We start from the raw sequence: 26,249 nt of genomic DNA on the forward strand, positions 1-26,249 counted from the left end.
TCAGTCTGAGGGACATCGCACCCTATTGTTGAAAGTGATTCCGAGCAGACGAGCTTTGACGAATCGCGTTCATCTTGGTTGCTACGGAGACCAGCACTCGTACACGCTAGCTAGCCTTTAGCTCCTACTACCGGCACACACGAAGAAGTCTGAAGAAGATTCCATAAAAAGTCTGAAATCTCTGTCTCCATGGTAACCACTTAAGTAGCCATCGTGATCTTCTGCTCACTAAACGACACACGTGCCGTTTGTTCATGGCTTTTGTGTTTATTTGAAGCGTGACATCATCCAATTATGATCATACATCACGTGTTGTCAAAAAAGCTCATCAAGTCTTTTCCTGTTCGTAAATGTTTTCATGGTGTCACATCCTGTTGTCATGATATTATGATCACAACGCAGCGTGTCGTCATGAGGAGGTCGCATTACGATGTCGTGGTGATTTCACGGTGTCACGGTAAATGCCACGATGTCACTGTTCGTGTTTCATGACATCACGGTCAACGAGCGATGTCACGATGTGATAATACGTCAGGGTGATTTCATGTTGATTCCCGATGGCGCTGTCATGACATCACTTGCCTTGATGATGTCATGTTTACGTCACGACACGATGATGCCAGACGATGCAATCAGGCCTTCGGACAGCTGAAGAGTTGTAGGTCCAGCGCGTACTCGTCCATGCTGGCGGTCTGTGCCGAGCAGGCCGGATCATCGCATTTGGCGGGCCAGGGCTCCAGGGTGGCGTCCGCGTCCAGCGGAAGGCGGAACCTGAGGACCGCGACGGCACCGTGAGAGGCGGGCGGCCACCCGGGACCCGTCACGGAAGACGGGGATCGCGCTCACCTGGGGGCGCGGCCCGCTTGGACCTCGGACCCGCTGGATCCCGTCAGCAGGTACTGCCGGTCGAGCTCCACGTGGACCGGGCCGCACGTCACCTTCTTGATGAGATCCAACTCCGAGCCCGAACTCAACGACTCGAAGGCTGACAAAAGACGCACGCCACGTTTCACGATTGAGTCGTTAGGCTCTCGTGCTGCGATGGCGTCTCTTAGCTTTACCTGGATCGGTGTTCTTGAGGACTTCGCGTACGGTGGCTGTGAAGGTCACAAAGTCTCCTTCTGTTTTCGAAGACTTGACTCTCAGTTTATAAGCTGCCAAACATTGAGTGACGTCACGTTCGTTGCTGCGTTCATGTGTCAGTGCATTCCCGCGTTCTCACCGTATTTTATGTGCGGCTGACACGTTTCCTGGAGACGTTTGGCGGGGGTCAAGGTCAAGTCGGGCTCGGCTCTGTAGTTCGCACACGCGGCTATAACACGTGTTACACGGCACAGGTTAATGAAACGTGCGGTGGACAGGCAGCCAATCGGATGCAGGGGCGGAGTCACCTGTTATGCATTGGCACTGATCAGCCACGCAGAGGCGCTGCAGCTTCTGCTCTTTGTAGGAGAAGGGTTTGCTACAGAGACTTCCTGCACAAGCACAACAACAATCGCCTCACTCAATAAGAAAGACAACAATCACATCACATTTACCCAATCAAATGTTTTGTTCAACAAATACGTCTTCCCTTTGGGATAGCCCGTTGGAGCAATGAGGGGGGGTAAAAGAGTAAAAAATATTAGTCCAACTTGACAGCCAGCGTCTGGACCCGGGCTTGAGGCTCGCGTGGTTGCTTTTGAGCGCCTCGTCGTCGGCCGCGAGTGCACGCACATCGCAGAGAGAAGATAAAAAAAAAAGAAGAAGAAGTGGAGTGAAGCTGAAAGACTGAGGGGGGAAAAAGTCTGACGTGACAGCCAGCATCTGGACAGGGCTTCAGTCGCCCGCCGTGGACGCTTTAGAGCGCCTCGTTGTCAGGAGAGAAGTTGAAAGAAGTAGAAGAAGAAGAATAGACCAAGCGGAAAAAAGACCAAAAAGTCTGACACGACAGCCATCGTGTGGAACGAGGCTTCGGGCTGGCGTGGCCGCTTTAGAGCGCCTTGTTGTCGAAACCTGGTGGGATACCCAGCACGTTGAACGACAGACAGCCTCCACTAGGACCACGATACGCAGCATGTCCTCTGTCAGAACCACAATGTTCCAGCGCATAGAATACAACGGCCAGCCTATCCGCCTGCTGTACCGGCAAAATGACAAAATCTTGTCGATATACTCTCGAATTGTATTATCTCGTAGTTTACTTCAATAGTCCTTTGTTCAAGGACTATTGAAGTGGCCTTTTTCAAATGTACTTCGTAGCTTAATAGTTTGATGGCTGGTAGTTTGGTAGCTAGGACAGCGACGATGTACAGCATGCGACGGCAATGACGTAAATAACCTGAGTTGGGTTAGAAAACGATCTTTCATTTTCACTGATGAGTCTTCAAGTTCCCTTTTCCCTCAAGGCCAAGGTCAGATGACTGTGTGATTGGGTCTTTCTTCTTCCCTCATTTCCCTCCCATTTTTTCCTTTGGTTTAACAAGGCATTGTTTTTCTCAGAGAGACGGGCAGAGACGCGAAGCAACTTGGAACCTCTCTTGACTGTCTCTCTCTTCGCAAAGACATTATTAAAACTACAAAAGACAAGATTTTTTCCTGAGTTCATTTCCAAAACACTCCTTAACTGCACGGAGGCTCCAACAGGACTACAAGAGTCAGAGTCCCCTCTTTTTCAACTTCAAACCTCCTCCACAAGGACTACAATTGCCAGAATCCTCTTTGAAGAACTTGAAACCTCCTCTACGAGGGCTAGAATAGCCAGAATGCTGTCTTTCAGAACTATAAGCTTACTCCTAGTGGACTACAATAGCCAGACTATCCTCATTTAGAACTTCAAGCCGCCTCCACGTGAACTACCATACCCACAATATTCTCACCTTTGTCCTGAGGCTCAGAAACAGTCAACAGGGACTCGCTGGCTCCGCCCACCTTGAAGCCCGTGCGGATTCGAAAGCCGACGCACAAAAACATGTCGGACGGAACCTGGAAGCCCGACAGGATGTCATCAGAGGTGGCGCTGGGGTAGTGGGGCAGAGGGCGTCTGGCTTTTCCAGTACTTACTGAGTCCATCTGGATGACGACTGTGTTGCCCTGAAGTTCGTAGTGCGAGATGACAGGCTCCTCGGCGTCTCGAAACTGGAACATGTTATTTTGAACACGTTGCTAGAGTGACACCTGCTGACGACATCATCGCATCGGGGCGGGGCTCACCTGTCTCAGGTCCTCCAGGTGCGCCTCCACGCCGCTCGGCAGCCCGATCGTCATCACAGTCATCGTGGACTCTGTGACCAGCTCGTCGGGAGGTGGCTTGTACCTGCCCGTCACAGGTGGAAAATGTACTCAAACTGTGTACTCAAGTACAATTACAGTTACTTGTGTAAAAAACGACTCCGGTAAAAGTAAAGAAGTACAGAGATCCGTTCAGGGATCTGTAAAATCTTCGTAAGTTGATTAACCAAGTATTTGTACGTGGTCACTTCCCACCGCCACTGCCAGGATTCTAGTTAGCGCATTGGCATTCGGGGATGTTAGCAAGGAAGCAAATGTTTTTTTGTCTTACTTGGCACATGCGGACAGGTGCGGTTCACGCATGCTGGGGCCTGAGCGGAAAGAAGAAGAAGATGCAGAATTAGGGGTTAACATACAGGTGACGCGGTGGCCATTTTGTATGTCTCACTGTCTGCCGCGTCCGCGCCGACAATCTCAATACTAAGGTCGAAGTTACAGTTGCGAGAGGGCGCCGTGGTCTGGTAGTAGGCTGTCTTCATCTGACACAAAAACGTCAGGGTTGGTTGGCTCTCAGTGTATTGTGGGAAAATATGTTGATTAGGCTAAGCCACACCCACCTTGACACTTGACACGCCTGTCCCGAATCCCGTGGAAACGGTGATGTCATCGTTCTTCAACACCTGACGGCAAAGGCAAAAACTTACAAAGAACTCGTGTTGCTACTGAGTCTCTGGGCTCTCAAGGTGAGGTGGATTCTCTACGTTCTCATGTTGTGACTGAGTCTTTAGGCTCTCATGGTGCGATTGAGTTGCTAGTCTCTCAGCATACGGTTGAGTTCGTAGGCGCTCATGTTGCGATTGAATCTCGAGTCTCGAGGCTCTGATGATACGATTGAGTCTCTTGGTTCTTGTGCTCTCATGTCATGACTGAGTATTTAGGCTCTCGAGAGATGATCGACTCTCTGGGCTCTCATGTCGTGACTGAATGTCTAGGTTCTTGTTTTGACATTGAGTCTCCAGCCTCGCATGTTGACCTGAAGTCACTAGGCTTGTAAATTATATTGTTTTAAACATGTTAGCTTCAGTTTTCCTGAAGGATACCATTTTAAAAAACAGAAAATTAGCTGCGAGTCAAAACTGAGTCTTCGGCAACCAAAATCCCTCCCCCTCACCCGGATGGGCGTGGCCACTGGGCGTCCAAGGCTGAGGTGGACCCGAGCTAACGTTCCTTTGTGTCCGTAGCGGACGTTGATGTCCTGGTCAAGGTCAGCACGGCGGACCACCTGGCTGTACTCGGTCAAAGCCTCCAGAGTCAGAACCGTGTCCTGATTGACAGGAAGTAGAAGGGTCAAACAGGAAGTGAACTGAACGTGATGTTGTGGTGACAAGGTCTGTTGTTGTCAGCTACAGATCGTGAGCACAACGAGGTACCTGCGCAGAGTAGAATCCTTGTCCGTAGTGCTGATCTTGTGTCAGCCAAGTCACGATCGGGTTGGCGTACGGGATCCGGCCCTTCAAACAGGAAGCGGTGTGTCCGTTTGTGTGTGTGTCTCACTCAACATTGTCTCAGTAGAAACAGAAACAGCCAATCAGAGAGCAACACCTTAAGCAGCATGCTAAGCAGCACGTACGCCGTTGTCTCCACTGTCAGGCCGCTCGATTGGTCGGGTCTGAGCCAATCCGATGGCGCGCCGGACTCCTGCCAGTACCTGAGCACTGCCGGGTGTCCTGCACGAGCGCACGCACACGCAGATGCACGCTCACACACAAACACGGACACACACGTGCACATACACGCGACCGCTGACACACAAACAAGCAGGCACGCACACACGCACACACAAAACACCTTTCTGCCTCGCCAGCGTCTCCAGGCTGTTGAGGAGTGCGACGCTGGTGGCGTCATTTGGATTGTGAAGCGTCAGTGCGTACGTGGCCAGCGCCCGCACGTACACGCTCTTCACCGTCAGGGCATTCTGGGAAATGTAGTCGGCGGCGGACCTCATGCTGTCGTCGTGGAACTGAAGGAGGAAGCCAGAGAGAGGCCTGTGATTGGCTGTCAGGAGCAGCAATCGGACGAGGAAAGGAGGAGTCACCTCGAGTTGCAGGATACGTTCTCTGATGCTGGTCGCCCGACGCAGAGCGATGAGGACCAATGACGTCAGGTACAGCGAGCGCTCCACTGGCTCCGCCCCGTCGGCCTGCAGCAATCACAGAGATTGCGGATGTCGTAAATGGCTGACGTTTTGGTCAACTATATAAAAATCCCTTTGTAATGATCAGGGAGTCGAAAATGAGCCAATGTTTCCGAACGCGGCGACTGCGTTCAGAATCAGTGCCACATTCCCGACTCCCAAATCACGAGACAGCGAAGGCCCGCATGTGCGATTTGGCAGCATAGACTCGCCATGAATTTGTTGGCCCTGTAGGTGGACGTGTCTGAGAAGGAGCCGTCTTGATTCTGAGAGTTCCGGATCAGCCAGGACACAGATTCTGACAGAGCTTGGCGGTCCACCTGGACCGCAGGGTCTACAGATGCCAAGGTCCGAACCGCCGCTGCCGTCAGCCTGACGGAAAGGAGACACCAATGTGGTTACGTGACTTGTGTGTATGTGTGTGTGTGTGTGTGTGTGTGTTCTGACCAGGTGCTGGCTTCCCTCTTGGTCCACATGCTGTAACTGGAGTCTCCACGTCGGAAAGAAGACATGCTGACCAAGCCTGAACACCCAAAACTGTCTTTTTAATCTCTCTACCTCACTACTTCCTGTCCACGTCATTACTTCATGTCTGCCTCACCACAAAGAGGCATCATGTAAACAAACATGAAACAATATGATGAAGAAAGAGAACCTTCTTTGATTTTCTGTCTCAGGCGGGCCGAGTTCTTCTGGATGTCTCCGCCAAGGGCATACCAGCTCCGAGTGGTCTCCAGGTACTGGTACACCTGGGCCAGAGGGAGGACCCTGCCCAGCTCGGCCTCCAGCGAACCACCGGGAAGGTCGACTAGCTGTCGGAGGCCTTCGGCGTCTAGGACCACTGCCAGGACGTCTCCCAGAACTTCACCTGGGACCCACACACAAGGGTGATTGGCATCAAACCTGACATACTGTTCGGGTCAAATTTGACACGTTTTGACATCTGACAGCAATGAAAACTGACAACCACTGAGGCTGATCCGGGGAAAATTTGACTCTTGTCTACCGAAGTGGCTTTTGAATTCACCATCCATCCGTTTTCTTACACATTATTACAAAGTTGGGTCGCAGAGGCAGCATCCTAAGCAAGGAAGTCCAGACTTCCCTGTCCCCAGCCACTTCATCCTGCTCGAAGGCGATTCCGAAGTTCTCCCATGCCACCCAAGAGACATAGTCTTTCCAGTGTGTCGTGAGTCTTCCCTGCATGGGGCCTTCTCCCGTCGTCCAGGAGGAATCCTGACCAGATGCCCGAGCCACGTCATCTGGCTGCTCTTAATACAAAGGAGCACCCTCCCCCAGCCCGGATGACCGAGCTTCTCGGCCTACCTCTAATCCCGGACACCCAGTGGAGGAAACTCATTTTGGCTGGTTGTATCAGTGATCTTGTTATTTTGGTCATGACCCGCAGCTCTTGACCATCGATGAGGGTTGGGAAACTAGATAGAGTGTTAAATTGCGAGCTTCGTCTTTCGGCTTAGCTTCTTCTTTACCACGATGGCCGATGCAGAGTCTGTATTATTGCACTACTATCTGTTGATGATGTGATCCTGGTGTCCTGGTGACTTCCGGCAAGAGAGTCAGCACCTCCAAATCTGGGACCATGGTCCTCAGGTCGAAAATGGGGGAGTCGAGGTATCTCGAGGTACGGGGTACAGAGGTACAATACTGAGGAAAGGGTGGATCAGATAACGATGGGGTGAAACTTTTAGTATTCCGCAGGACCTCCAAGCAATGAGATCATCAGATTGACAGACAGATAGGTGTATGGGTCTGTGGCGCTGATGAGAACTCTCAGTCTCCTACTCTCAAGCCTTGACTAATGACTGAAAAGACAAGATGGAGAATACAAGCAGCTGAAAAACGTTTCCTTGGCAGGGTTGGTCATCTCGGGGTTACTCAACCAACAACCATTGCTTCCCGATGTAACTGGATCACTGTGGTACCCGGGTGATTCCACTTGTTCAGATGGCTTTCGGGTTTATTTAATGGCTCGTTAGCGCCCCCTCTCTGATGAGTTGGAGTGCAAATTAGCCACAATGCTAATGTAACCTGTTGTTCTTTACAGTGCGCTAATAAGAATGGTTGAGGTGACAAGTATCTATTTGGATTTCCCTGGGCGTCTCCCTGGTGAGGTGTTCTGGGCACGTCCACCTGGGAGAAAACCGATGGATAAACATACTGTAGGACATGCCGGTCCGATTAAGTAATGTCTCACAGCTGATCCGGGAATTCCTCAGTGTATCTATCCCCCAGTGGAAGTAGGAGGTGGCCACAGACTGGAAAGCCAAGTGTGGATTTCCCAACTCAGACTGCTGGACCTGCAAGCTGGACTCCATTCAACAGAAGAAAACTGGAACACATCTCACCATTGATGGTCACCATTCTCTCCACGGCCGTGTTGGGGACGATGTTGGCTGGCGGAAGGTTCTTCAGCACTACTGTCATCTTCTCAGAACCTTCGACAATGACACACATCGACCTATACTGACATGTGGCTCACTCGACGCAATAGTCTTCATAATGCTTGTAAACAATAGGCGGCAGGATACTTCCGGGTTGCAGAAAAGTGAGTGACTACCAGCGAAAGGATGTGTTTGGGGTCGCACCGCCAAATGTACCCCAAAAGGTTTCATTTTTGTTCCCATTTCCTTAAAAAAAAATCTTAACGAATCCACCGGTGGGATGTTGGAAATAGTTGCGCAGAGAAGATGCCAAGACGTCGTCGCCACAGATTGGGAACCACACGTTTTTGCCACCGGGAAGTACCTGTGATGTCATAGTGAAAAGGTCTATTGGCCGGTCGCTACCGTAGAGTCCCTGCGGGTCCAATATGCCTCCCGAATAATCTTCCATCTTCACTCCTTCGGGCTGCCAACAACCAATCACCTGTCACTCACAGAGTCGCCGTTTACCTTTGACGTTGGGTTCTGGCGAGCGCCTACCACCACTCGCAGTTTCTTCTCCACGATGTCCTGCGTTCCCTGTGTCTGCGTCTTCAAGGTGAAGGTCAACGTGTGTTCGCCGGCCTCCAGCCCCATGAGGGTGAATACCACCTTGGCCACGCCCCTCGCCGCCAGCAGGTCCCATTGGCAGACGGTGGAACGACGCCCCGCCCCCGCAGGGGCCGGCTGGGATCGGAGCAGACACATCTCAGGTCCGACCGTCAGTGTCACGCAGTACTAAGGAATGCACGAGAATGAGTCCAGGCGACAGGAGGGGAGACGAGAGGCTTACGGGGAATGTATCGGCGGCGGTGGTACCGTGATGTCATCCGCCTGCTGGTTGTACACGGAACCGCTCAGCTCCAGCTGCTCGCCACGGACCACCTGGTAGGGAAGCGGCACGTCCACGCTGAGCGGCAGCTGCACCGACACCTGCACGGCACCTGACACGCAAATACCTGCGGGAGAGCGTCGCAAAGCTGGAGGGAGGAAGGAGGGAGGTGGGGAAGCAGGAAGGAAGGATTCTCACCGTTCCTGAACATTCCAATGGCCTTCAACTCCCACGTGGTCAGAGAGTCAGGCAGCGTCCTGGTGACGGACACCCGAGTTCCTCTGAAAACACGGCACAATTTCCTATCGCAAAGCACTTTGTTTGCATTTTGAATGGATGGAAAGTGCTAAATAAATACATTTGATTGGACTTGATTGGATTTGTTCCTCACACGAGGAAATTAAAAGAAGATTTTTCCGGGTCACCTGGTAGGCTGGACTTCCCACAGCCAGCTCTCGGGGAAGAAACTCCTGACCAGAGAGGGTGCCGCATCGAAGTCAGCCCCCATGTCTAAATACACACACACACGCCCGTCTGGTGCGTTGGCTTTGAGGGTCTCACCAAAACAATCATTCCTGTCTGCTTTATTATTAGCAGAACTTGTGCTTCGTGTCCTACTCGTGTGACATGCGGCGGGATCGCACTGACCAGGGTGAGCTTCTTTCTACGTACCTCACTAATAACTGTCTTTCTCACTATTTCCCGCCCGCCTCGCGACTTACTTCCTGTCTACCTCACTACTTTCAGTTAGATTTTCTACCTCTTGTCAACTTCACTACTTCCTGCCTGGTAGGTTTGCTTTTGTGGGTGTCGGGCGGGGTGGGGTCTCGCTGTCTGTGGCGGCCCGGGATGAGGTTCTTTCTATGGACGTCAGCAGTGATTCCCAAGCTTTATTGAGCCAAGGCAGACATTTTACCATCCATCCATCCGTCCATCCAACCGTTCTCCTCACACGGGTCGCGGGCGTGCCGGAGCCCGTCCCAGCTATCTTCGGGCGAGAGGCGGGGTAGACCCTGAACCGGTCGCCAGCCAATCGCAGGGCAGATATTTTATATTTGAAAAATCTCACGGCACACCAACAAAGCAAAATGTCAATTCGACACTTTCTGCCATCTAACAGAAGAGCATTTATGTGTTCTGTCTGTCTTTATATGCCGCTCGCATAGATACGAAGAACGAAGACACATCATTTGTTGTAAATAAATCATATTCTGACCAATGAAGTGAAATTTGACGCAAACCAGAAGAGCTCTCACGGCACACCGGTCGGGAATCGCCGATCTACGGTACCTCAGTCTTTCCCGTGTACCTCACCACTTCATGTCTTCCGCTCTACTTCCTTCTTCCTGTCGACTACTTCGCACCTAACACAATACTTCCCGCCCGCCTCGCTACTTACTTTCTGTCCAATTCACTACTTCCCGTCTGCTTTTCTAATTCCGATCTTACTCAGTAGATGCTGTCTGGTATGTGGACTTTGGGGGTGTCAGATGCAGCAGATGTCTCACTGACCGTGGCGGCCCAGGATGAGGTTCGGGTCCTGGTCCAGGTGCAGCTGGATGAACTCGCAGCACTTTGTGAAGACAAGGCGACATTGGACGTGCCGCGCCATCCGGCGGATGGTCTGCTCGGCAAAATGGTGGCAGGTCACGCTCTTGGGGACGTACTTCATGCCGTGCTCGCAGCACGGCTTCAGGGGTCCGAACGAGGCAGCTGCGCACAGAAGACGGCACTCGAAAATGACGGTGCCAACAACGTGGACCTGGTCTAGGGGCCCGTGGTGATTGACAGGTGACGTCGTACCCTTCGCTTTCTTCATCTCTTCCGTCAGCGCTCGCTTGCTTCGCACGGCCGCCGTGCACGCTGCACCTGTGTCGGACGTGGAAACTAATGACTCCTCACTACTTCCTGCCTACTTTACTACTTCCTGTCTAACTAACTCAATACTTCCTGTCTTCCTCAGTACTGCGTATCTTCATCAGTACTTCCCGGCTACCTCACTACTACCGGTCTGCCTCACTTCGTCCCGTCTTCCTCAACACTTCGTGTGTTTCTCGGTACTTCCTGTCTGTTTCAGAACATTCTGTCGCCCTCAGCACTTCTTGCCTACCTCATCACTTTCCCTCACCCCTATTACTGATTCTTGTCTGACTACTTCACTGCTTCCTGTCTACTTTAGCCTTCCATGCCTGAAACACTACTGACTTCTTGTCTACCTCACTACTTCCTGCCGCCGTTGACTCACCGCTGGGTGCCGGCTGTGCGTTGGCGTCGGTGATGAAGGTGAGGCCTGCCAATCTGAAGACGTCTGCCGCGTCTTCGCCCCCGCCTCCTCCGCAGCCTAGGTCGCTTTGCTCGATGTGCCGTAACACCTGAGGGCCCACCCAACTCCTTTCAGTGAAATCCAAATGCCCCCGTCCCCCCCCGTGCACTGTGGTCCAGTTACCATGGTAACAGGGTCTCTATAGTTAGGGTACAGGTGGAGGAGGGCAGAGTCCACAGCAGAGAATGCCACCAGCCCCTCCTGATTGGTCGTGACATCTAGCCGGAGGTCATCCTTGGGCCTGTAGTCCTGCCTCCTATATGACAGGTCAGTCTGTTTGCGCACGCACGCACGCACACGCACACACGCACACACGCACACACATACACATACACGCACACACACACACACACACACACACACACTATAAATCACTTCGGTCCTGTCCACCTCAATGCTCTGACTCACCACTCGTGATGGGCACGGCAGTCCTTTTGAGTGTACTGAATCATGCGAGTCAGTACATTAAAAAGTTTCGTTCAAATGATTCGTTCACCGAATCGTTCAGTTCCTCTTCACAAAATCATTCAAGTGCTTCCTCATTCACTTATTCAGTCCATCCCTGAGGTTCACGGTCACTCAACACGTTCACCAAAGGACTATGCGTTGTTCTTGTCATGTATTGTAAACTAGGAAAGGCGGGGAGATTATTAAAAAAAAATACAAAATTCGGCTAAATGATCACCTACCTATCTCTCTTTCAGCAAGCTCTCGAACACCCGGCTTCGGTTGTTAGTCGTGAACATGCGTGCAGCGGGCTCAGCTAGCGACCGACCTTCCGCGTCCCCTGACGTCCGGCTCGACTCTCGCCAGCCGGCGTGACTTTTCTGCATTGTCGCTGACACCGGCCCCCGCCAGCCGGGCTTTCTGCTCACTCGCCTCGCTGTTATTGTCATCGGATTAGTGGAAAGCGGCTTTGACTGTATTGAGAAGCGCTATATAAGTTGAATGTATTATTATTATTATTATTACTACTATTATGATGAATAAATAAAAATCTTTAATAATCACATTAGAGACACATTTATTTTAAATATGTGTGCTTGACTGACTCCAAAATTTGCCGTGAGCTTGAGGCTGCTCGTGAAAGCTAAAGGTTCAAATCACTCATGAGTACTTTCACTGCGTAGTACGTCGTTTCTTGTGCAAACGAATCACTCATCGTACGAGTACATCGCTCCTTAGCGGGTCACAAATGAAGAAGTTCCACGAACGGATCACTCGTGTCTAACGGCTCGCGAACGATAAATTCAACGAACGAATCGTTCTTCAGTTCCTCAGTACACCAGGTCACTAGTTCACTGAACGAATCACTGTTCATTTAAGTCCCTCCCCTGCCTGAACGGCGCTGCCTGACGCTGGCTGCTCATTGGTCTTTCACCGAAGTGAGTCACGACGCTGGCGAATCGTAAATTACACGGCAGTACGTTTAATTAAGTCCCGCCCCCGACTGCACGCTGGCTGCTCATTGGTCATTCGCCGAAGATTCAAAAGTGAGTGACAGAACGCTTCAACAGTTCCGTTTCCGCTCCCAGCCGACTCGCTCGACTCACGGCGGCGGGCGGGGGCCAAGCTAAAACAACGAATCATTTATTGAACGCATTCGGTTCAGTTCGTTCACTATAAAGATGAATTCATCTGAACAAAACGTCGGGTCGGGTGCAGTGTGAGCTCGGCGGCGGCCGAAGGCGGGGACCTCGGCGATCCGAGGTCCCCGCCAGACAGAAGCTGGCTCTCGGGACGTGGAATGTCACCTCTATGGGACGTAGGAGCCCGAGCTGGCGCGTGAGGTCGAGAAGTTCCGACGAGATATAGTCGGACTCGCCTCCACACACGGCTTGGGCTCTGGTACCAGTCCTCTCGAGATGGGTTGGACTCTCTTCCACTCCGGAGTTGCCCACGGTGAGAGGCGCCGAGCGGGTGCGGGTATACTTATTGCCCCCCGGCTCGGCGCCCGTACGTTGGGGTTCACCCCGGTGGACGCGAGGGTAGCCTCCCTCCGCCTTCGGGTCCTGGCTGTTGTTTGTGCCTACGCACCAAACGGCAGTTCAGAGTACCCACCCTTTTTTGGAGTCCTTGGAGGGGGTGCTGGAGAGCGCTTCCGCTGGGGAACTGTCAACTGATGTCAACTGATCACCGCCTGGCTTCGAGGAAATTCTGGTCTACCATCCGGCGTCTCAGATAGGGTGAGAAGCTCGGTCATCCGAGAGGGGCTCAGAGTAGAGCCGCTGCTCCTCCGCATTGAGAGGATCCAGATGAGGTGGCTCGGGCATCTGTTTAGGATGCCTCCTGGACGCCTCCCTCCCTGGTGAGGTGTTCCGGGCACGTCCCACCAGGAGGAGACCCCGGGGACGACCCAGGATACGCTGGAAAGACTACGTCTCTCGGCTCGCCTGGGAACGCCTCGGGATCCCCTCGGAAGAGCTAGAGAACATGGCCGGGGAGAGGGAAGTCTGGCCTTCCCTGCTGACGCTGCTGCCCCCGCGACCCGACCTCGGATAAGCGGAAGACAATGGATGGATGGATGAACGAAACGTTCGCCAACGTAACAACACTACTCACTACTTCCTGTCTAGGTGTGGCAGGGTTCCTACCGCTAGTCCGTTGACACACGTGTCCGTGACTTTTAACCACACGGAGTCGGCCACCAGCTCAGATGCGCCCTCGCCGTACAGGATGTAGTAAACCAGCAGGCGTACAGACGGAATCATGGCGTCCGTCACCAGGAACCTGAGCGTTTGCTTGTGGTCATCGCTGGCAACAAACTTGTGGCTGCCAAAATGGACCACCTTGCCTTTGGACAGGACCTGAGACACACGCAATGTCAGTGCAGGAAAGAGAGGCGCAAACGGAGGCTGTTGATAGGCCGGCACGGCCGTTCTCACCAGAAAGCTGAGCGCGTCGATGGGCACGTAGGCGGGCGTGGCCGAGTACACCTTCATGTTAGCGAAACGGCCCACCTGGAGGGCTTGGTCCGACAGCGGCAGGTCGATGTACAGGTAGCGTTGGTTTGGAGAGTTGTACGCCACTGCCGTAAGAATGAGACGAGCCTGACTGGCGGCCGGGCAGGGACGGGTCCGACGTCTCGAACTGGAACGACGCGTTCATAACAACAACAGGTTAGGATCACATTAAGAACAGGGTAATAACAGTATAATTACAGTGTAATAACAGTTCCATAGCCATTAAAACATGTTTAAAACAGGTGTGTAACAGCTTCATACAAATTAACGCAGTAACAAGTAAATCACAGATTCATAACAGGTTCATCACCTAATAACAATTTAATAGCAGTGTAATAACATGTCCATAAGAAGTTTATGACAGGCTGATAACAGTTAACTAGCACTGGGATAACATGTTCATCACAACAGTGTCATAGATTAATGAGTAAATAACATCAAAACCAGGTTCATAAACTCATAGCAGTGTGATAACATGTTCATGACAGGTTAATAACATGTTAATAACGGATCTATAACACATTACTCATGCGTTTTTATATGCACATTTATAAGTTAAGTTAATTGCAATTTGATAACAGACTACTAACATGTTGCTTGGAAGTTGCTAGGAAGTTCATGACAGATTAATAGCAGGGCAATAAGTGACAAATGAATAACAGGATAATTACAGGTTAAAAATGTGTTAACAACGGTTTAGGATTATGTTAGTAACACCTTCACCAAACGGTCATTAATACTGTAAAAAAGGTTACAAATAGGTATATTTTAGCAGGGCAATAAATCAATACCATGATAATACCAGGGTAATAATGGTTTAATAACAAGCTACGAGGAAGTTAATAACAGATTAATAGCAGGTTAATGGCAAGGTAAATTCAATAACATGTTAATAAAAGGTTGATAACATGCTTACTAACAAGTTGATAATAGGATTATGAGATGTTAATAACATGTTTACTTATAGTATTATCTTTATCACGTGTTATTAACAGGTTAAATATGTTAAACCAGGTACATCAAAATTCTATAGAAGGTGAATAATATTATGTCACAGTTACACATTAAAGTTTACAGTTTACAGATTAATATCAGGGTAACAAATCAATAACAGGCTATGAGCATATTCATAACAGCTGCATAACAGTTTAGTAGCATGATAATAATGAGCTAAACGACGTCGGTAACAGGTAAATAATCAGTGTTGTCAACAAGTCGTTACCGTGAGTGAGGCCTTGGCGGCCGTGCCGGGCGTGTTGCACACAAAGATGGCGAGGCCATCCGATTGGCTGCGGGCGTGGTCGGGACAAGCTTTGACGTTGAGCTCGTCGCTTGGACTCCACACACGCTGCTCGGACATGCGCACCGGAACCTGGCTCACCGGCTTGTCCAGGTGGTCCTTCACCAGAACCTGCACGCACACCGCAGGCCAGAGGGACGGAATGAATGCGTGAACGAATCAGACGATTGATGTGATTCCAGGCCCGCCGCTTTCTTGGTTTAGATTTGATCTCTCAGATAGGACGCACCGTGTCATCCGTGGTAACGTGACCTCTGAGTACTGGAATGTCACTTGCAGGGATCGGTACTTGGGCCTCTTTTGTTCAGTATTTACAGTATATGCTGCCGCTTGGCGATGTCATACGTAAATTTAAAATGAACTTGCACTGTTGTGCCGACCATCCTCAGCGATTCGTGCCATTAAAACCAACTAGCCGACACGATTGCTCAAATCTGGACTCGTGTCTCGCTGAGATTAATTAAACAGTGGATAAACAATGTCATTTATTGCTCCTTAACCGTGAGAAAACTGAGCTGTTGATTATTCGCCCTGCTAAACATAGCCACTTGTTTCAGGACACCACTCTGAGTTTTGATGAACGCACCATTAGCCAAAGTGAGTCAGCTAAAAATCGCTGCGTTATATTTGATTCAACTGTCTGGTTTCGATAGCACGTTAAGAATATTACCACAACTGCCTTTTTCCATCTTCGCGATATGGCCAAAATATGACCCCTCCTATCCACTGGCGATGCAGAGATCACGGTCCACCCGTTTGTTAGGTCTCGCCTCGACTTTTGTAACGTGCCGCTTTCTGGTCTTCCCGTGTCTCGTATTAAGAGCCCGCTCTTAGCACAACACGCTGCAGCAAGACTTTTGACGAAGACGAGAAAGTTCGATCGCATCACTCCGATACTGGCCAACTTCCGCTGGCTCCTGGTCGACTTGGGATCTGACCTTTTTTGGTTTTGTTACCTCATCGCAAAATATTACACAGGTTAGCAACCTTTTATCTCATTGACTTAATTGTAGCGTATATCCCACCCCAAAAGCTACGCTCGCAAAGCACTGGTCTTTTGGTGACTCTGAGAGCCAGAAAGAAGTCCACAGGGTCTCGAACATTTTCTATTCGGGCTCCAGTAATCTGGAACGCCCTACCTGTGGATATTAGAGCTGCTGCCTCAGTAGAAATGTTTCAATCCCGATTTAAGAATTACTCCTAGCCTTCAGCATTGAGTTCAAGTACACGTAGGCCTGTTTTACTGCCACTTGTCCTATCTCCTCCCCCCCCCTCGTCTCCTGCTTGGAGGGAGGCCTGGGTGACGTCGACCGAATCCGAGGCTGTTGCCGTTTGGGTTCTACGCTGACCAACTGGGAAAAGATCTAAAGCTGGACCACTTCCCCGGAGTCGTTGCCCCGGAGGATTCCGCTCCGACCGACCGGGCCTGGTCTTGAGGCAGAACCCCCGACGGCGTCTAGCCTGCAGCGCCCTTTCTCTTTAAATGGACTCTCGTGCCATCACAACGAACTTTCTACAGCACCATACTATGTGATCAATGTTGCCCACTTGACATCCGATGCAGCCCGGTCATCCTGGAAGGGTGGTTTTGAGTTTTTCCTTGCTCGTTTAGGGGATTTATAGATTAGGGGATGTCGTCAATCATTGGCAGCTGTGGGCCTGTGAAGCCCTTTGAGACTCCTTTGGGGTTAGGGGCTACACAAATGAACTTTACTTGACGAGATGAGGTCATGAAGTGAACACGGGAATGAACATTTGGGGAATAGACGTGTGTGAATGAGTTAGATCTCGACTGGATGTTGAGTTGAATAAGTGTACGAGTGGGTGAATGAGTGAATGAGTGAGGCGTCACCTGGATGTTGTAAGGAAGTCCGGGTTTGATGAAAGGGGGCGTGGACACCAGAGTCAAACTGTAAGGTGATTTGACAAACTTCACAGCTGAAAACTCCGCCTCCTGGCTGATACCACCTGAGTTACATCGGGAGAGGGGTGAGCAGGAAGTGTGCGCGCGCGTCTTGTGTCTCTGTCATGCGTACCATATTCCTCCTGAAGCAGCACAGCAATATACAAGAACTTCCCAATGAGAGCGTGAAGGTCTTTAGGTCCATCATGTCTGGATAAAACCTCGTCCATGTTCACACACACATCCACCTCACCGGTTGATGACAGCTGAACACACGCGCACACACAATTACACGGCAAAAACTAAACAAGAAGACAAACTAGAAAAAGAAGAAGAAGATCTCACTCTCTCTCTGGTAACAGAGTTTGGGATGATAACAGGAAGTTCCTTCTGGCTCACATAGCCAAAGCGCAGGAAGAGTTCCCCAAAGGATACTGGAGCACCGTGAAGATACCTGCAAGCAAGACCAAAACCGGTGGATTAGGGTGGACTACACCATCGAGAAGATAACAGTGGACTAGGGAATGAAGGTGAGCTGGTTCCTCACCTGGCCTCCACTTTGAAGCAGAAGCGCTGGAAGTTCCCAAAACTGATGTAGTTGACTTGAGGCTGGACAATGATGGAGAAACTAGGAAGAACTGACAACACAAACATCTTCAAAGACATGGACCGGGACCACACCATAGACTGTGGACCAGGACTATAGACCTGGACCTTACCGCGACCATAGACAAGACCTTAACCTGCACCAGGACCTGGGCCATCGACCTGGACCAAAACCAGACTATGGAACAGGACCATAGACCTGAAACTTAACCTAGACCAGGACCACAGACCTGGACCAGGACCAGAACCAGAGACCATAGACTAGGACCTGGACAAGGACCACAGACCATAGACTATGGACCAAGACCAAAGACCTGGACCTGACCTCAACCATAGACCAGACCTTAACCTGGACCACAACCTGGACCAGGACCGGGACCTGGACCAAAACTACAGACAATGGACTAGGACCATAGACCTGGACCTTAACCTAGACCAGGACCTGAACCAAGACCATAGACATGGAACCTAACGCAGACCAGGACTTGGACCCGGGCCTGGATTTAGTCTCACCATATTCTCTAATCTCAAAGTGGGTTGTGGCTTTGGTGCTGAAGTGGTCCGAATACGAGGCTTCAATGGACCAGATTCCCAACCTGGAATGACATGAGAAAATCAGGCTTGTGAAGCTCTGGAAAGGTTCTGGTTCCCGGGTCACTACTTAGGTCTGATGGGGATCTTGAAGGGGTTCTGCATGGACGGGATCCCGTTGTTGAGATCCAACATCTCCTGCACGTCCACAGTCTGACGGTCTGGATCCTGGCGGGTGGACCGCAACAAGAGTGAGCGCGTGAGTTCATGAGCGAATGATTGTTTGAGTGAGTGAGCAAATCAGCGGCCGAATAGCGGTCTACCAGGAGGCCACGCCCACCTTGAAGGTGAGGAAGACGCTGCGATTGGCCGGATGAAGCTCCTGGTTGAGGGAAAAGGCGCGCACCTTCACTGCAAACACACAAACAGGAAGTGATGTCACCCCAGGAAGTGAGCAGCTACTTACCGTCCCGTGGGCGGACACAGCGGCGTGGGCGAGTGGCTCCTCACCGCTCTGCGTGGGCGTGTACACCGGTTTGTCAGTCTGGATGAACAGGAAGCCGTTTTGCCGGCTGACCGGAAGTGACGTGTGCTGGTTGATCTGCGGCGATTGGATGTGAAGGACCACATGATCCACGTTCTTGTCCAGCTGGCCTGATAAGATCTGAAGGCAAAAAGAACAACAGAATGCTCATTGGGATTTTTTGTGAGACTATCAGTCAACGATCCAGGTCCACCGTATCAAAATCCACGTTTGGAATCGTTCCCACAGTCCTGACTCCCGAATCACTACATCAGGATTTTTTTGTGACCCTGTTAGACGACTATAGTGGTCCACGATATGAAAACGAATGATTCCGTCGCTAGGTTCCAAAATCACTACATTGGGATTATTTGTGCGACAACGAATAAATAGTACACGTCATAAAAATCCCTCTGCAGTTGAAAAAAACATTGAACAAGAAATGCGCTCGGATCAGTTCCGAAGTGTTTTGGGTGTCGACGTCGGCGCTCACCCGCACGGACGCGACGGCCTGGTGCAGGTTCTGAGTGTTGAGGGTTACCACCTGATGGGACAGAACCTGCAAGGAGGAGCGACTGAGTGATTGCATGAGTGAGTGAATGAGCATGCAAATTGCAAATTAACGTGTGTGCATGTGTGAGTGAAAGTGTGAGCAAGTGAGTGAATAAATGAGTGAATGGGTGAGTGAGTGAGTGAGTGAGTTAGTGGGTGCGCCCGCGTGCGAGTGAGTGAACCTGGTGGTCCGGTGCCATGGAGGTCTTGATGAAGACGTAGACCCTGACCTCCTGGCTGACTCCAAACATCTGCACCAGGACCGTATCCAGCGCATCCAAGTGCAAAACCGTGGGGGCGCTCACCAGGTACCTGAGAAACACACTCAGCTTTCATTGGCTCATAGCCTGATGATGTCATTACCAGGAACTCCAGGAGAGCATTGTGGGAAAACAAGCAAGCTTCCTCCATGGTTATAACCAACATTTGTCTGCAACGATGTTTCGTATTCTCTTACCGCACATTATTTGGAATAACTGTCTTTATGTGCCCTCTAATTGGATGCCAAGCAGTCCAGGGTGGGCCCCGAGGGTGGGCCACGCCCCCCGCCCAAAGGCAGCGGAGATCGGCTCGGGCGCACCCGCCAAGCGACACCAACGACAACTCTAAATTGCCCGTAGGTGCGAATGTGAGTGCCAATGGTGGATGGATGGAATATTTCTCTTCTTCTTATTTAATCACAGAACAAGGCAAGTGTTGATATGTGGTGGCGGCGAGTGACCACGTGGGGGCGCTATTGTCGAGCACGTCAACGTTTGAGTATTTATTCCATATCCTGGACATCCAGCTTCAAATCCATGTACCAGTATGCGCTTGAAGTCACTGATGGTGTAGCGGTCCACTCGCCTGACTGCGGTGCGGGCAGCGTGGGTTCAGTTCCCACTCAGTGACGGTGCGAATGGTTGTTCGTGTCTCTACGTGCCCTGTGACTGACCGGCGACCAGTTCAGGGTGTAGTCCGCCTTTCGCACGAAGTCAGCTGGAATAGGCTCCGGCGCCTCGCGACCCTGAGCAAGATGAGCGGTGTTGAGAGAATGGATGGATGGATAGTATGCTCTTTGTCCTCGATATTAACACAATTCAGCACACTAGTAGAACAACTATGTCTTACTAATGACGTTTTCCCCATTAGCTACCGGTGCCACTTTTGGCCTACGAGCACACAATTACCGTTACTGGTAAAGTACTGCGCCGCACGACTAGTAGGCGCACGTGCGCATATTTATGTTTAGTTGATATTCTACTGCGGCACGGTGGATGACTGGTTAGAGCGTCTGCCTCACAGTTCTGAGGGCCCGGGGTTCAATCCAATATATATATATATATATATATATATATATATATATATATATATGTATATGTATATATATACATATGTATATATCCATCCATCCATTTTCTGAGTTGCTTCTCCTCACGCGGGTCGCGGGAGTGCTGGAACCCATCCCAGCGACCGTCGGGCAGGAGGCGGGGTCAACCCTGAACCGGTTCCCAGCCAATCGCAGGGCACATAGAAACAAACAACCATTCGCACTCACACAGGCGGGGCTGTATACACAATACTATATATATATATATATATATATATATCTGTGGACGACTGGGGACTGGGGAATGAAGTTCCTGTAAAGTTTTCTGCGGCTTTGCTCTCCAGATTTCAGTCAAGGTTTGAATGAAATTGAAATTGAAATTCATGTTGTCGGCACGGCGGACGACCGACCGGTTAGAGCGTCTGGCTCACAGTTCTGAGGACCCGGGTTCGATCCCCGGCCCCGCCTGTGTGGAGTTTGCACGTTCTCCCCGTGCCTGCGTGGCTTTTCTCCGGGCACTCCGCTTTCCTCCCGCATCCCAAAAACTTGCATGCGAGGTTAATTGACAACTCTAAATTGCCCGTAGGTGCGAATGTGAGTGCCAATGGTTGTTTGTTTCTATGTGCCCTGCGATTGGCTGGCAACCGGTTCAGGGTTGACCCCGCCTCCTGCCCGACGGTCGCTGGGAAAGGCTCCGGCGCTCCTGCGACCCTTGGATGGATGGATGATATTCTACTAGGGTGCTGAATTGTCGTACTAGTGAGCGCACTAGTACATGGATTCGAGGCTGCATATCAAGGATGTGGAATAAACACTCAAAAGGCTTTTCATACATATTCTGGGCTCTGATTGGACCAATCACGACAATTTTATTCATTACCTAAGTCTCATTATTATAATCATTAAAAAATAACATTCTACCGTCAGCCCTCCTGGCGTTGTCACCTTATCCCCATGATGCTAGGAGCTAAGTTGTCAGGGGCTTTATGCCCCTGTTAGGGTCCCCCATGGCAAAGAGGTCCGAGGTGAGGGACACGGCTCAAAGGAGCATGTTCCGCGCCTCCGTTGTTCAGGCGGCTGTGAGGAGCTGTGACCGTAAGGCGGTCGGCGCCTGTCGCGGCAGCATTCTTCGAACCCGTCGGTGGACACCAGCGGCAAGGGATGCGGTCGAGTCCTATCGGGGCTTTTTGGCCTGCGGGACTCCGGAGGCAGCCGATGGGTACCGGCTAGCCGAGCTGAATGCGGCTTTGGCGATTGCCGAGGCAAAATGATGTTGCGAGTCGGTGGGCCGAATACTTCGAAGACCTTCTCATTTGTACCGAAACGCCTTCCTATGAGGAAGCAGAGTCTGGGTCTCTGAGACGGGCTCTCCTATCTCTGGGGTCGAGGTCACCGAGGTGGTTAAAAAGCTCCTCGGTGGCGAGGCACCGGGGGTGGACGAGATCTGCCCGGAGTTCCTAAAGGCTCTGGATGTTGTGGGGCTGTTCTGGTTGACACGAACTCTGCAACATCACGGGGACATCGGGGACAGTGCCTCTGGATTGGCAGACTGGGTTGGTGCTCCCCCTTTTTAAGAAAGGGGGACCGGAGGGTGTGTTCCAACTACAGGGGGATCACACTCCTCAGCCTCCCTGGTAAGGTCTATTTGGGGTTGCTTGAGAGGCAGGTCCGTCCGGAAGCCGAACCTCAGTTTTTTGTCCTGACCGTGGAACAGCGGACCAGCTCTACACCTTCAGCAGGTTTCTGAAGGGTGCATAGGAGTTCGGCCAACCGGTCTACATGTGTTTTGTGGACTTGGAAAAGGTGTTGGACTGTGTGAAGGGTGCTTCGGGAGTACGGGGTACCGGTTCGCAGCCGAGTGTGAAGCGGCTGGGATGAAAATCGGCACCTCCGTGTCTGAGGCTATGTCAGTCGCAAAAGGGTGAAGTGCCCTCTCCGGGTCCCCGAGATCCTGCCCCAAGTGGAGGAGGTTCCACGAGTGAGGGAACCATGAAGTGGGAGATCGACAGGCGGATTGGTGCGGCATCTGCAGTGATTTGGACTCTGTATTTGTTTGTCGTGGTAAATAAGGAGCTGAGCCAAAAGGCAAAGGTCTCGCTCTACACGTCGAGCTCCGTTCCTACCGTCACCTTCGGTCACGAGCTGCGGGTCGTGACCGAAGGAACGAGACGGCGGCTACAATTGGCCGAAATGAGTTCCCTTCACTAGGTGTCCGGGCTCTCCCTTAGAGATAGGATGAAAATCTCGGACATCCGGGAGTCGAGCCGCATTGATGACATGGCTCGGACATCCGCTTAGGATGCCCCCCGGACGCCTCCCCGGTGATGTGTACCGGGCACTTGCCACCGGGAGCACGGCCCAGGACACGCTGGAGAGACCGTCTCTAGGCCGGCCCGGGAACGCCTCGGGATGCCCCCGGAAGAGCTGGAGGAAGTGGCTGTGGAGAGGGAAGTCTGGGCTTCCCTGTTAAAGCTACTGCCCCCGAAGAAAATGGATGGATGGACGGTATTTGCCATCAATTCACAAATGGAGGTGTTACATATCCAACACATTGAAATCGTTTTTTGACACGCAAAAAAAACGTACAGAATAGAACAAACATTTTCAAAATACAAATTAAAAAGTCAATTTGAGTTCAATAAATGAAATAAGAAGAACATCAACTCACGTTGTGGCCTGTTGAGCGCTCACAGTCCAACACATGCAACACGCGCACAAAAACAGCACACACGCTTTCATCCTGGACACGCACACACAATAGGCTGATCCTCCAACGTCGTTCGAGTCACTGCCGAGTCTGAAGACAAAAGTGAGTCGCTTGATTGACACGCTTGACTTTTAACACAGCTGCTAAACACACACTATGGAACTTCCTGCGTGTATACAGCCAGTATACACGCAGGGCGTGTGTGTTTGTGAGTGTGTGCGTCCAAAGGTGACTTTTTGTCCACTTGGTGTTTTCCGACACTGCGCAACATATTGATTCTGGCCAGCGGGCTTGCTAATACTAGCGTGCTAGCTCGTCATCATCCAAAGAGCGGCAGAGGCTCGAGGCGAAGTCGCTTGATTCGCGTATCTGTAGATTTACCACGTGAGCATGTTATGAAAACAAGCTCGTGGGCTTGCTCATGTCGTATATTTCAATAGTACTGAAAGCAGACTTCCTTTGGGAAGGTCAAATGGTTGGCAGACTTCTTTTCTTTGTAATTCTACATCAAAGAACGCCCTTTAACCAGTTATATGTTTATTGGGGTGTCCCGCTCCCCCCCTGACAGAAACCTGTCTGGGGCTTACCACCGGGGTCCTGGTCTTCAAAGAGGACTGTTTTGCATTATCGCAGCAAAGGGCCCAGGGCGGGAGATCGACCGGACTAAGAGACGACAGCAGACGAGTGCGATTCCAAATATGGTCACGAGGAGCGCCATCCTTCCGGGTGCACCCAGGGAGGCACGGAAGCCACGCGCAGAGAAGGAAAGCTTGATAAACATAGACCCAGGGTTTTCCGGGGGCTTTTTCGTCGTTCGGGGAATGTAAGCAGCTGTTGTGACACTAGGGCTTGTTCAATAAAATCGAATTAGCCCAAACGCCAAGTGTCTCGAAGTCTTCATTCATCCCATGCACGACGGACGTCGGAGTTCTCCCGGGTGACCTCCGACTCGGAACGACAGGCGAAAAAAACCCACCACGCTAACACTAGCGTGCTAGCTTGTTGTCAAACAAAGCGCAGCAGAGCCTCAAGGTGAACTCACTTTATTATCATAGATATATAGATTTAGCATGTTAGCATACATGGCAATAATATGTAATAATATTCTTACATAATATCCATCGAGATTTGATCATATTTTATTGTTACGAGCATGCAGCAAAGTGAAAACATTAGCATGCTAGGCTAACACACACAGCATGCAACACAAAGTGGCGCGATGCTGCAATGCTAGCATGTTAGCTCCAAACGGCAGCATCACTCTCAATGCATCATTTTCCTTGTGTTGTTGACGGACGCTAATGGTGCTAACTAACACACCCGCAGTGGAAACAAGCTACATTCCTTTGCGACGTGATGTGATGGAGGGGCGTGGTCAAATGGTCGTATCATGCCAACTTCCTGTGTTGACTTTTTCCAACACAGACTCGCAGACGCTTACTATTGTTGTTTCGTTCGTAAACGTTTCGTTCAAAAGAACAAATCTTTTTAGTGAACGTACTGAATTGAATCAGTCGATTCGCTCTTGAGCTTGGCTGCCGCCGCGAGCGAGTCGGCCGGGAACGGAAACAGAACCGGCGCGGCGTTCTGTCGCTCGCTTCCGAATCTTTGACCAATGACCAATGAGCAGCCGGCATGTAGGCGGGGGGCGGGGCTTCACAAAACATACCGCCACGTGAGTTGTGATTCGCCAGCGTTGTCGCTCACTTCGGCGAATGACCAATGAGCAGGCAGCACTGCGCAGGCGGGGGACCGACTCAAGTGAATTGAACGTACTGATGAACTGACAGTGAACTGAGCGTACCGTAAGCCACGAGCGATTCGTTCGCGATCCGCCAAGGAGAGACGTACTAGTACGTAGTGAACTGTTCTGCCATGAGTGACTCGTGCGGAGGTTCACTGCGAACTAGTACGACGAGTGAATCGTTCGCGCAAGGAACGACATACAACACGGTGAACGTACTCATGAGTGATTTCAACCGTTTGTCCTCAGCTAACGGCTAATGTTGAGTCAGTCAAGCACATGAAAACAAGCACACATACTATGGAATAAATGTAGGTGTATATATGTACGCACACATATCATCCCCTCTGTGTCCGTAATGCGGTTGTTAAAGCGTTTTGTTTCGTAATAATAAGACATGAAACGTATATAGCGCTTCTCAAGACACTCAAAGAGGCTTTACACCCATCAGATGACAACAACAGGAGAAGGAAGCGCGGGCGCCTGTTGTCAACGCCGCTGTCCACCGTGGTGGAATGCACACAAGTTTGGCCGCGTCGCCGGCCGGCGGGAGCCTGTGCGGATGGAGAGGGGACGCGCGAGGATATGGGCGCCGCTCGCCACGCGGCTGTTCATGACTCTCGACCGAAGCCGGGTGTTCGAGAGCTTGCTGAGAGAGAGAGAGGTGATCTTTGTTTCTTTTCTTTTTTTTTTGATATCCCCGCCTTTCTTACTTCACAATATGTGACAACAACAACGTGAACGTGAACCTCGGGGGTCAATCGTTTACCGAACGAGGAAAGCGCTTGAATGATTCTGTGAAAAAGAACTGAACGATTCAGGCGACGAATCTTTTGAACAAATCTTCTGAACAAACTGATTCTCGTGATTCAGTACACTCAAAAGAACTGCTGTGCTCATCACGAAAACGAATCTGGCTAGCATTTAGCTATACTGTATGCGGTGAGCATATAGGAGCGTAACACTAACGTCTTCTTTTAACTTTATCAGCAAATTAAGTTCATTAATTAGCATGCTAGTTCAACACACATTACAAGCAACCCGAGATGCTGCTACGTTAACGCTACGGCTGTAACATCTAACCTCCTGTGTTTATTTGAACATTACTTTC

The 26,249-nt window shown here is 50.9% G+C and overlaps 1 protein-coding gene across 1 annotated transcript; it reads right to left on the reverse strand.

The window, feature by feature from the left end:
* Positions 1-69: 69 nt before the first annotated feature.
* c5 (complement component 5) lies at positions 70-23,438 on the reverse strand. The gene is given in 44 exon segments (XM_061671253.1): positions 70-771; positions 847-985; positions 1,062-1,154; positions 1,223-1,312; positions 1,392-1,475; positions 2,859-2,964; positions 3,043-3,117; positions 3,193-3,295; positions 3,542-3,581; positions 3,659-3,749; positions 3,828-3,890; positions 4,382-4,534; positions 4,641-4,721; positions 4,813-4,937; positions 5,059-5,230; positions 5,306-5,410; positions 5,617-5,776; positions 5,852-5,927; positions 6,060-6,272; positions 7,771-7,860; positions 8,212-8,272; positions 8,347-8,583; positions 8,665-8,804; positions 8,876-8,958; positions 9,103-9,187; positions 10,190-10,390; positions 10,481-10,546; positions 10,923-11,049; positions 11,124-11,273; positions 13,595-13,807; positions 13,886-14,065; positions 14,067-14,090; positions 15,186-15,374; positions 17,116-17,231; positions 17,300-17,432; positions 17,512-17,620; positions 17,714-17,804; positions 18,286-18,368; positions 18,434-18,531; positions 18,644-18,714; positions 18,814-18,967; positions 19,320-19,385; positions 19,561-19,690; positions 23,356-23,438. Coding segments are annotated over 44 exon segments (5,076 nt in total). The 5' UTR covers positions 23,427-23,438; the 3' UTR covers positions 70-632.
* Positions 23,439-26,249: the final 2,811 nt, after the last annotated feature.

The sequence above is a fragment of the Phycodurus eques genome, chromosome 3, assembly GCF_024500275.1.
Source record: "Phycodurus eques isolate BA_2022a chromosome 3, UOR_Pequ_1.1, whole genome shotgun sequence".
Classification (NCBI taxonomy): Eukaryota; Metazoa; Chordata; class Actinopteri; order Syngnathiformes; family Syngnathidae; genus Phycodurus; species Phycodurus eques.